At 35.6% G+C, this 12,944-nt stretch overlaps 1 protein-coding gene across 1 annotated transcript in view; it reads left to right on the top strand.

Moving 5' to 3' along the window:
• Nucleotides 1-2,805: 2,805 nt before the first annotated feature.
• Nucleotides 2,806-12,944, top strand: part of LOC108911578 (intracellular protein transport protein USO1) — a 19,879-nt gene continuing 9,740 nt past the window's right edge. The window contains exons 1-3 of the mRNA XM_018716553.1: nt 2,806-3,001; nt 3,048-3,158; nt 3,621-3,803. Coding sequence (XP_018572069.1) covers nt 2,956-3,001; nt 3,048-3,158; nt 3,621-3,803 — 340 coding nt within the window. The 5' untranslated portion in view covers nt 2,806-2,955. The remainder of the gene's footprint in view (nt 3,002-3,047; nt 3,159-3,620; nt 3,804-12,944) is intronic.

Genomic DNA, 12,944 nt, shown 5'->3' with positions numbered 1-12,944 from the left:
TTTATGAAACCTCTAGTTTCGTTATCAAAGCAGAAGCGAATTAGAAAAGTACTGAATATTAGTTTTTCGCTACATTTTCTGTTTAACTAAATAATCTGTTCTCAAAAGTATTGACACTTGACTATTCCTATTTGTATAAGGGTTTACTTTTAAAATAATATAATATAGAGGATATAAGTGAGAAGTCGTTTCCATACGATAGATGGCGCTGTAATCAGTTCACAAAGTATAAAGTGTTGCCTGCTCATTAGGAGCTAAGTAGTAGTAAGCTTCCAAAACGTTACGTGGCGCTGTTTCGCGGTTTAGTGGCAATATTAGGGACATCATTTCATTCTACGTTAGTACTATATTTTCTATGGATTCAACTCTATTGGCTATTTACAAAACCAAGAACTTGTGAAGAAAAGAACACAGTATAATATATATATCCGATCTACCGAAATAATGTTAAAACGTTATATTATTAGGAGTAATACCTTTGAAAATAGTATTATAGGACGAAAAATAGCGTAACGTGACTGTAACGTGACGTGAATAACATAACTATTATTATGATAAAATGGAAAATATACTTGGGGGTTGGGAGGATTGTCATCATAATTATGTTTGTCATGGCTCGGTGTAAATATAATGAAGCCAGTACGAGGGGGTTCACGCCATTATTCCATGGCTAGAAATTGGCCTCAATGATTTGGGATCGAGGGGGGATTATCCCTCTTTATCCTGCCTCATCTCGTGTAGGCCTGGACAGCCTTCGTAGGTGGGCCCCATCCGTCGTCTACCCCGACCGCAAATGCGGCCGGTGTAGGCGCTTTGTGGGACCTCCTTTTGTCCTGGCTGGGCCCCGCCGGCTAGGGCCCTTTCTTCTGGCGCTCTTCTTGCTTCGCCGGCTCGTCTGTGTAAACCCCGGGGGTAGTGTCATGTTTATGGATTGACTTTAACACGACGTCCTGGGTGAGCGGCGACAAACGGCTGGTGCGGCGGCGCGTTCGACGCGGTTGAAGTGGCCGACGCGGTGCTAAGACCCCTTTTATGTACGCGTTTTTCTCCTCTCAACGCGGTTAATCCTGGCGGTCTCTGAAACAGAAAGGGTTTGCGAGCAGGGGCGGGGATGTCGTTGGGGTGGTCACCCAGGGTCAAAAAGTTGGTGTCTAGGTCTTTTGTGTTTGTCGGTCACGTCGGGTACGTAGTCAACGGCTTGCCTGAGGAGGGGATTGTCATGTCTAGCGGCTACGTCAAACCGTTTCTCCGCGTTTTGTCTTATTGTCTGTGTAGCGTTTGTGTATTGTAAGTCTCGTAATATGTCAGTGTTTCTTACGTACCAGGGCGCGTCGGTGGCCGTGCGGAGGGCTATGTTTTCCACAGCCTGTAATGACTTTAAGTGGCTTTTTGCCGCGTGACCCCACGCCGTGGAGGCGTAGGTTAGCTGCGGTTGAAGTACCACCTTGATAAGCGTTCGCTTATTCCTTAAACTGAGGGTGTTTCCACCTTTGAGTAAGGGATAGAGCCTAGCCCTGGTGGTCTTCGCTCGCGCCACCGTCTCCACGATGTGCGGTTTCCACGTGAGACGCTGGTCCATCGTCACGCCCAGGTATCGTGTTTGTCGATTCCAGGAGATAGGTTCCTGGGATAGTGTCAGTCTGTCGAGGTTTTGTGGGATTTTTCGTTTGGTAAAAAGGATAGCCGAACTTTTGTTGGGATTAATTTTGACTTTCCACCTGTTGCACCAGGTTTCAAGTTGGTCTAAGGAGTTTTGGAGGAGGTAGACGGAATATCTAGGATCTACGGATTGGGATGTGATTGTCAGGTCGTCGGCGTATAAGTATATGTTGGTGTTGGGGGGATGTGGGATGTCGGAGTTGTAAATGGTGTATAGGTGTGGGGACAGGACGGTGCCCTGGGGGACACCGGCCTCCATGGGACGGGTGGTGGAAAGGGAATCTTGGATTTGGATGCGGAATTTTCGGTGGTGTAGGTAGGATTTTATGAGTTTGGTAAAGGATATGGGATATTGGTTGGTGAGCATTTTCATCAGTAGGCCTTCATGCCAAACCGTATCGAAGGCCTTTGCAACGTCCAGGAACACAGCACCAGTGTACTGTCCCCTGTTGAAGGCCGCCGTGATGTGCTCGGTAAGGCGAAGGATTTGGAGTTCAGTGGAGTGATTGGGTCGGAAGGCGAACTGCTCGTCTGGAATGACTTGCAGTTCTTGGGAGTGGGTTCTTAGACTGGTTAGGATAATTTTCTTCTACCACTTTGCTCATAGCCGGGAGCAGGCTAATGGGCCGGTAGTTGGATGGGATGGTGTGATCTTTGTTGGGTTTTGGGATAAGGATTATGTTTGCCGTTTTCCAGCGGGTAGGGAAGTGTCTTAGTCGAGTGGTACTCGATTATTGAGATCACTCGAGATATCTCGAGATGTTTACTCCCACCACTCGAGTGATTATTAGCCTACGGTTGCACTCCAAAATGTTAGTGCATACTGCAAATAGTCACTGATTGCGTAACCTTTTTTTTAGAATAAAACGAAAAAGTGGTTAGGTTTTGAAGTGCATGAGCTTTTTTTTTTTTTTAGCTACGCTTATAAGTAATATATGGCTAATACAAACATATTTGTGCGCCGCTGGGATGAAAACGACCAATATCTCTTATCTCGAGTGATCACTCGATTATTAGAAGTACTCGATTACCGATAACTCGATTATAAAAATTAGTCGATTATGAACATCACTAATAAATTCCATAGTATACTGTCAAATCGATGCAAAAACCAAAAACCCTCTTTTGACAAATGACAAACTAATATTTTGTAGGTTATTAAATTTATCAGTTTTGTGGTTTTAAGTTAAGCTATGCTTAAAATAATTTTTTGACTGTATCGTAATGACTAATTGTTAATTTTTGTATCCCTAGAGCATGGTTGATTAAACGATAAATGTTTTAGAACGAAACCAAATGGATCATTCAGAGGAATTAGGAAATATACTAGAGACAAAAAATGGTACTGCTAATTTATTGTTGTTTTTATCTATTTCTTATAATTTCAGTTGTAGATTTACAAAATCGAATTCAAGAATTGGAAATGGATAAGAAAAGAATACAGGACGAATTTAATATACAAAGAGCTAAATTAAAAGATTTATTTTTACAAAAAGAAGGTTAGTAACGTTTAATACTAGCTGCTTTCCAATTGCCAAGGAACTGCTCCTGAAGTGTTCTTCTACTGTTCTAATCTTTAAATACTCCAAACTTAAATAATTGAAACACCCGAGAGAACACGTATGGGTAGTGCTTGAGGGGGGGGGGGGGTTAATTGGAAAGCAGCTACTGTACTACTAGGTATTTTTCTTTCATCACTACTGTCTAGGTACAATGTTCGCACATACACACTAGTTCATTTCCTTCGCAAGTGCTTTTTCTTACAATAATATATTTGCACTCGGTGTCGGAAATTGTAACAATTTATTTGTCAGTTACATGGCTAGTGTATGATGGTGCATTTGCACTTGAGAAAAATTTTTAATACAGCACTGGCAATATTTATCTCTACCAGTTACAACTTAGTGTAGGTGAAAGAAAAGTACTCAATATTTACATAATATAAAAAATTAATATTATAGCTGAATTACAAAGAAAAAATGAAGAGAACCTTCAACTAAGTGAAGAGGTTATAAAATTAAAGAATCAGTTAGATGATTGTAAAAGTCAGTTGGTTGTGGATAGTATGACTTTAGAGTCAAACTTTGAAGTTGAAAAACGTAAAGCAGAAGAAGAAATAGCTACCTTACAGAGATTAGTGCATGGTAAATATTTTACTGTGAATTATTGAATTATAACTAATCATATTAACCTGACACAGTAACAGAGGAAGTAGAATCCGTTGAAAAATTTAGTTACCCCCAAGCAAAAAATTGGAACACATATACAGCGTGTCCCACTAGTGCAGGAAAGTCCAATATCTAAGTTAAAATGAGGAATATATTTTCTTTTTACTGTGTTGTCACATCTCTCGGAATGTACAAATTAAAAATATATTCAACTATACAGGGTGTTCCACTTTTCCTGGTCAGACACCAACTTTGGTTTTTTAAATGGAAACACATTTTTTATATTTTTTCCGGATTCTACATCAAAAATAAAGGGTACTTTGTGTAGAATAGTTCTATCAAAATATTCACTGTTTTTGAGATATCTCGCTTGAAAGGTTTTTCTAGTCGATATTGGCTGCTTACATTTTCTGATACTGACAGGTTATACTAATAGCTACTAAGCCCATTTTTTTATCAGATGTTTAGTAAGGATGACTCTTCCGAATCATGCTCCAAAAACTGGCCTGCGTTATACAGGGTGACCAAAATATCATGTCAAAATTGCCAATTGAAAAATTGAAAAATCTCGATTTTTTTAAATGCAACGCCCTGTATATTTTCATACCATGAGATGCAGAATTAAATTCTCTACAACTTTGCTATACCTGCTCCTATACCAAAATTCATTAGTTTTTCATGAAATCTCATTTCTATGAAAAAATGCGAAGTTTACAAATAGCTTATATGTAAAATAACGTAGTAGGCTCCTGTCAAAGGATAATCTGGATAATTTTCGATTCACATAAGGTTTAATAGAAAGAAAGGTTTAATAGAAGAAGAGAAGCCCATGGTAACTGTTTATTGGCAAGTCGTATTTACCAAGCTAATAATCCAGATTTACAAAGATATCCTCGTACAAAGTGTTTTGTAAAACTGAAGGAGAGGTTTGAAAGAACGGCAAATGCAAATTATGAGAAGACAACAAGAACACACGCATGTGGTAATCAGGATAGTCAAATTGACATTTTGGAATGTGCAGTCCAAAATCCATCTACAAGTGTCAGAGAAATTAGTGATGAAATTAGTATTTCCAAAAGTGTGGTTAATAGAACGTTAAAGAAAAACAACTTCCACCCCTATCATTCTGAGCATCACCAATTCTTAACACAGCAAGATTTTCAGAAGCGAGTACAGTTTTGTGAGTGGGCAACTATAAAGCTATAACAAGATAAATTTTTTTTCAAAGGTGTTATTTACTGACGAGTCATCCTTTGCCAATACTGGTCGAGAGAATCGACATAATTATCACCATTACGCCGATCATAATCCGAGAATAATAAGACAAGACGATCATCAACACCGCTTTAAAGTCAACGTTTGGGCGGGAATATGCGGAGAATATGTCATTGGATTCGACCACATTTTCTTGAAGGAAACTTAACTGGTAATGGGTACTTGCAATTTTTACAAAACGATTTGCTCCAATTGCAGGGACATATTCCTCCAGATGACTTAAACAGTCAGTGGTTCCAAAATGATGGTGCCCCTGCACATTCCACACTGGCGGTAAGTTTTCTCATTATGTAAGTTATGTAAATTAAAAAAAAATCTGTTTCAGGTTAGAAAATACTTAAATGGTTTGTATCCAGATAAGTGGATAGGTAGAGGCGGTCCAATTCCATGGCCTCCCCGATCCCCAGACCTGTCTTGTCTTGATTTTTTTTATGGGGCTATATAAAAGACAATGAAACTCCTCCGACAGATGTAGAAGATTTACGGACAGAGATAAGAAATGCTTTTTTGACCGTAACTCCGGAAATACTGCGAAATGTGTCAAGCAGTTTTCGTCGTAGAATTGTTCAATGTCTAAAGAAAAATGGCAGACATTTTGAGCGGTTACCTGTTAATTACTAATTTAACTAGGTCTTTATTACTTTTGTTAGAAATGCACGATATTAATTTACTGTTTTGGATACTGCATGCGTGTGTTCTTCTTGTCTTCTCATAATTTGCATTTGTTGTTCTTTCAAACCTCTCCTTCAGTTTTACAAAACACTTTGTACGAGGATATCTTTGTAAATATGGATTATTAGTTTGGTAAATACTTGTCAATAAACAGTTACCATGAGTTTTATTAATTATTCTATTATTTATTTACTAATTCTTCTTTAGAAATGAGATTTCATGAAAAACTAATTAATTTTGGTATAGGAGCAGGTATAGCAAAGTTGTAGAGAATTTAATTCTGCATCTCATGGTATGAAAATATACAGGGGAGGGGGTTGCATTTAAAAAATTCGAGTTTTTCAATTTTTCAATTGGCAATTTTGACATGATATTTTGGTCACCCTGTATAACGCAGGCCAGTTTTTGGAGCATGATTCGGAAGAGTCATCCCTACTAAACATCTGATAAAAAAATGGGCTTAGTAGCTATTAGTATGACCTGTTACTATCAGAAAATGTAAGCAGCCAATATCGACTAGAAAAACCTTTCAAGCGAGATATCTCAAAAATTGTGACTATTTGAATAGAACTATTCTACACAAAGTACCCTTTATTTTTTATGTAGAATCCGAAAAAGATATAAAAAATGTGTGTTCCTATTTAAAAAACCAAAGTCGGTGTCTGGCCAGGAAAAGTGGAACACCCTGTATAGTTGAATATATTTTTAATTTGTACATTCCGAGAAATGTGGCAACACAGTAAAAAGAATTCCTCATTTTAACATAGATATTGGACTTTCCCGTACTAGTGGGACACGCTGTATATGTTCCAATTTTTTGCTTTGTCATATAATATTCCACTTCATCAAATATATTGCATTTTCTTATACACAAAAAGCGCAGTTTGGTACTGTCATTAACAACGGGATACCTAGTTATTTATTGTTGTCAAATCTTGAAATCTGTTTTTGAAATAAATATGACGCTTTAAAAAAAAACATCTGGCAATCTTAAATTTAATTTTTAATTAATAAAATAGCGTGAATGTAATTACTCTTGACTAAGCAACTCACCTATACACAGGGGAATGAATGGGAATTATATTTATACAGGGGTTACCTTTGACCTTTAGGAATGTATATTGTAAGTTTGTTTCCTCAAATTCAGTGGCGGTTTTACCATAACAGATGCGGAGCTGCAGAACACATAAAATTTTATGTATTTAATCATATAATTAACAAAATATTTAAAGAATCCAAATGTACTCGCGCTAAAATAAATCTAGGAGCTTATATTATTATTTATTGCGACGCGAGCTACGCCCCTTAATATATGCAACCTCATATACAAAATGTGTGGACAGCGAACAATTAGATGCGTCCTTTGTTTTTATTGGCTAATCAGGCACGTGACCCAGTACACGAAGATAGGGGCTTTTGCGGCTGCAATAGCGACAGCCACTGCACTGCAGTAAATGCAGTAATATTTCGTACGTGGTATGTGGTGGTTTATTTATGCGAGCGGCACGTGTGAATATTTTCGTTTAGGCGTCTATGGATATTATAGTTATTAAAATGAATAGCGTTTCGTTAAAAAAAAAACTTTATTTGGTTCTCTCCCTTATGAGGATAAACTAAAAATAAAAGAAGTAAAAGTTATAAAAAAACAATAATGTATACACAAAAGCAGAGTGGGTGTGCGGGTGTGATATAAAAAATACACTGTTTTGTTTTCCGTGCTTACTTTTTGATGGGGATAAAGCATGGACAATATACAGTGTGAAAGATTTAAGTCATTAAGTCTTTAGGTAAAATAAACATAAGAAGTCAGTTAGATTCTGCATATTGGGATAATATATGGAAACACAATGAACAGGAAATGAAAAATCGTTATGTATTATCTAAAATCATAGATTGCATAAAATTTTGCGGAGCTTTCGAATTAGCACTTCGCGGACACGACGAGTCAGAAAATTCGGACAACCCTGGTGTGTTTCGTGGACTCATAAATTTTAGTGCTGATCTTGACGACATATTAAAAGAACATCTAGCCACATACGTATGACCGGGATTTTCTGTGATTGTACCGGGAATTAGCTGTATGGTCCCGGATTTCGGATTTGCACGTATAACTCCCGGAATATAATATAATGTACATATATATAAAAAAAGATAAAGAAAAAATCATAACGCCGAGGAAAATTAAAATTCGTTGAATCGTTGGTAAATTTCACAAACGATTTTTTTGTTTATAAACAATATTCAATAATTTAATAAAATATATTTAGTTTATTCCAATTTATTTATACCATCAGTAGGTAATTCGTAAATGGATATTTCAAAAAGGTATCAATTTCAAAAATTATTCTTGTGAAAATCTGTATTTTTTTTATAAATTCATTGTTCCTTGAAATTCAGAAGTGCCAGGAAAACGCGTGACCTTGAAAATTTTAAAATTTTTTGCCTGCGGCGCCATTTAGAGACTCCGGGTACTTAATATCCCGGAATTCAATTCAACAAATGTAACAACCCTAAGCAGAACACATTCAATCAATGTTCACGCGCCACCACTGCTCAAATTATGTCATGAAAACTGAATTTTTTTAACTTTTTTTTTTGTAATTTTCATACCCTTCTGCTGGACAGGGTAGTGTCATCTCAAACAACTATGTATGCATACTCAATTAGGAACTACGGATGCATTGCCAAATATCTTTCTTGATTGTATGTTTGTTTCATAATATTACACAGAAATTTAACAATAAAACCACACAAATACACCTTAACTGCTAACTAAGCTAATGTTAGGGCTGGCGCTTGCCACAAATTTTGATATTTGTATGCTGTCTAGGCAAGAGCAAAAATTTGTATATCAATACAAATCGATTTTATTTTTGAATCGATTAATCGATTTGCAGAAAAAAATCGAAAATATTCAATTGAAATATAGAATTGGATCAAGATATTGCATCGAATCGAAATGTCAAATCGAATAGGTAGTAGATCTGAAAATCAGTGTACCAATTAGAATCTTTTTATCAAAAAATCGTATTGGAATATCAATTCGAATCAAATCTGAACATTTATGTGTAGTTTAAAATTGCTCGATTTTTTATTACTTTACTGGTATATCAGTCAAATTTATTAAGGCAATATTTTTCTTTCTGATGTTTCAGTTTATTAAATATTAACTTATCTTCAGAAACTACATGATACATTTTCATAACATTCATTATAGTTACGAGCACAGAATATCCTAACTAAGGATGTTCTGTGGTTACGAGTATTATGCCTATTGAAAACTTTTTACACTTAATTTTACTGCAATTTGATAAAATAAATTTACAAAAATAAATAAGCATTTACTAAACAGTAAATCAAAATTAACAATTTTTAATGGAAAATAATGGAATAAAAAAAACAACATTTTTAGAATTGAAATCACCATTAATTGCTCAAATGGGAATTTAAGACCCTTATTTAGACCATTCAGTACGAAATATATTAATTTAAATGTTTAATAACTATATATTTTCTTGCCAGTATTTGTCAAAAACAATAGATTTCTTCCTCCGGCTAATGCTAACTTGGTAAGTTAGTGATTATTTCAAGCTTTTGACAGTAAATTAAACTTACTGTCAAAAGTTTAAATCACTGTTATTTCTAATCGCTAGTAGTATCAGTACCTGCCAAATACCTGAGATCTATTTTTGTACCTATATGTTTGTTAACAAATACATTGATGTTTGATTACAATTCCTTCATTTCCTTCTATTTGATTCAAAAATACAAATCGATTCGAATCTATATACAATTTTTTTTTCCACCCCTAACTGTCGATTCAAATAAATTTAATTCGACAATGAGATGTTCCGATTCAATTTAATTCGATTCGCATTGATTAGCCATTTGATATTTCGATTTGATTTTTTCTGTGGATCAATTAAAAAATACAAATTCAAATACAAATTTCAATTCGAATCAATATATCGATTTAATGCACAGGATTAATTGAATCAAATCGGTTCAAAAATTATACAATTCAATTGATCAATACGAATCAATTTTTTTTGACGAATCGAAAATTGATTCGGTATTTCACAAATCAAAAAGGCCTAATGCCGTTCCGTTCCTGAGGGTATTACGATCGACAGCCTCAAATCTGATAAATTATGCATTTATCATTAGTATTTACTACATTTATTACTTTTATTACTATATGATAATAGTTTAAGTAACAAATTGCCTCTTTATAAGGCAAGCTTTCTTAGATCTAAGGGTGTTGACCACACTGCCCTCTAGCCACAGACAGACTAACTTCTAAAACTGCACAATGCCAAAAATTAGATGGACCCTCTTGCCCTGTATATCTAATGAACTATAAGTTGTGATGTACTTTCGAGGTTCGGTCGCAGACGCCGAACTAGTACAGTCACAGTCCGGGTTCACTCGGTGGAGAAGTGTTTTCCAAGGTTCGGGAATATTACAAGACTTGGTATAAATAAAACTTTTATTTTCCAAAATAAATCGCAATCTATACACATATAACAGTAACAATAATGCCCTACCCATATAACTAATATAAACACCGGGATACCTATTGTCACGAAGGCAATACGTATGTCCTGACGGTGACGACGCCGAGTGTCGCGGAAAGACCTGCTAAACACCCGGAGTTGGCCACGAGGTAGACGTCAGGTACCGCGGAAAGACCTGCTAAGTATCCGGAGTCGGAGTCCAGGTGTGTATTTTACCTTGAGTGCCGCGGAAAAGACCTGCTAAACGCTCTGGTTAGAACACCCAGAGGCGGGTTGAGTGCCGTGGAAAGACCTACTAAGCACTGCCTGGTGTAGGTGACTCCGTTGCTTTTATACAGAACGGCTGGTAGTGCCGTGTGCAACTTCAGCCGTTGAAACGGCGACTTCGTGGGCCGTGTGAATAACATGAAACGTGTCGCAGCAAAGTTTGTTCCAGGACTGCTTTCTGATATCTATAGAGAGAACCATGTGAGAGTCTACCACGATTTGAAAGGTCACAAACTGACCTGGATGTTTTTACAACAAAGTCATTCCAGAAGATAAATATTGGTGATGTGGCTATGACAATGAAACAAAAGACCAGACAGTGGGCGACAGCTTCATTGCCCAGATCAAGAAAAAGCACGACAATTTAAATCAAATGTGTGGTCCATGAAGATTTGTTTTTTTACATCAGAGTGGTCGCTGGATTTGCTCCTCACAGCACCACAGTGAACCAATATTACTATCGTCAAGTGCTGCAGCAATTTTGTGAGATAGTGATAAAAATATGACCTAACGGCATTATTTCAGAAGAATATAAAAAAATGTTTTGAACAATGGAAGCATTGTTGGGACAAGTGCATATTATCTAATGGGAATTGTAGGGGATTGATGTATTCAGGATGTTATCTTAAATAAAATAAATAATTCTCATTTTTTTTTGGGTGCCTTGCTAAGAATCATTGATCTACTAGGACTAGGCGAACTCGCTCTCAGAACTTCTAGGTTTGACCTGTTTTGGTTTCTTGTTGGTTCTAAAGTTGATATGGACAGAACGGTCTTCTGAGATGTTCTGTGGGCTCTGTAACTGGTTCCATTGAATACTTCCAAACTTTTCGCCATTCTTCACCGTCGACATCTGCCATGCAATAGTCTGAGGAACGGTTCCATCTGGGGCTTGATTTTTGAAAACAGGAGAACTGATTCTCCAGAGAAAAAATTCAGCTGACAAATTTCTCTTAAAAACTTAAATACTTATTTTTGAACGTTGAAGGAATCCAATTCTCTAGAGAATTTAATTTATGCCGTATGTCGAAGATATATTTGCAAATGACCAATCAGCGGGCAGAGTTTTCTTCAATATTTCAGTGCCATTATTGGCGACCCTGATGTTTAGTCACTTGATTTGATTTTGAAGGTTGTTTTGTAAATGTCATTATATTTGTCAGGGAGACTAGACATCTCCATGATATCGTAGTAATTTAATATAACTTCAATTTGAATAGAAGTATATTTGAAAACACAAAAAATGTAATATTATTATAATTATGATGAAGCGTTCGTTCACGTCGAAAGCGCAAAAAAGAAATTAATATGCTTAGAAACAACGAAGAACTTTTTAAAATGAAAGTTTTCTTCTACTTTTACTCACAAAAAGGCCCAAGAACAGTGGTCAGATATTGCTGAAACTAAATGGTTTAATTAATGTTGTCGCGGATGGTTTACAATTTCTGCAGATTGCAAATTATTCATTATATTTAGAATTAATAATAAATTATTTGGATCCATTATAAATTTCAAATGATTACGCACCTTCGAACAGCGAATGAATGAAGTGACAATTCGCGCATGAGCATGAGATGACATTTGGATTCAAACTATTCGGAGAAAACGCCAATTCCCCCGACAAAACCCTGTGGAATTATTTCTCTTGATATCTAGAGAAAATATTCCACAAGAAAATTTCAAAAATCACATTATCTGTGTGTCAAGAGAAAATGACGTAATTTTCTCTAATGAACTAATTCTCCTGTTTTCAAAAATCAAGCCCCTGATGTAATTTTTATGTCTAACTCTAGTGGCATGGCCTACTGTGTTAAAAATACTTTATCAAAATTAGGAAAATCATATTTGACATTTTTTTAATAAAAAAAAAAAACGGAAAGCTTAGTTACATTTGATGTGTTCGTATCTGCTAATATAAAGATAAGTAATTAGATAAGTCAATTTTTGAAATGCAATATTTGTAAAAACCTGTAAAAGCTAACAATTCATAACTATTTTAGGTTAGAGTTTGTACTGTTTGTAGCAAGATGTGGTCCTTGGATCATAAAAAAAATTATTTCAGTTATGAGCCAGTGTTTTAGATTCAATGCAATAGTATATTGACTATAACGCTAAACTGATTTACAAATAAATAAAGACTTATTAAAAATAGAAAATCTTAAACAGAATATAAGTTACTAGTAGGTTAAGTAAATTATTACAAAATAAAATTTGATAATGTTAATTTAAATATCTTTAAAAAAATAATAAATCATTGAATCACATTTTCAATGAATAATATAATTGCCTTACAAACTGTTAAGACATAAAAACTCATCTAAAGTATAAAAACAAGTGTCAGGTAAAAATCTTTTTAATATATATATATATTACGATCGACAGCCTC

The sequence above is a fragment of the Anoplophora glabripennis genome, unplaced genomic scaffold (assembly GCF_000390285.2).
Source record: "Anoplophora glabripennis isolate ALB-LARVAE unplaced genomic scaffold, Agla_2.0 scaffold525, whole genome shotgun sequence".
Lineage (NCBI taxonomy): Eukaryota > Metazoa > Arthropoda > Insecta > Coleoptera > Cerambycidae > Anoplophora > Anoplophora glabripennis.
The sequence above is the reverse complement of the archived record's forward strand: the minus strand, read 5'-3'. Positions and strand labels throughout refer to the sequence as shown.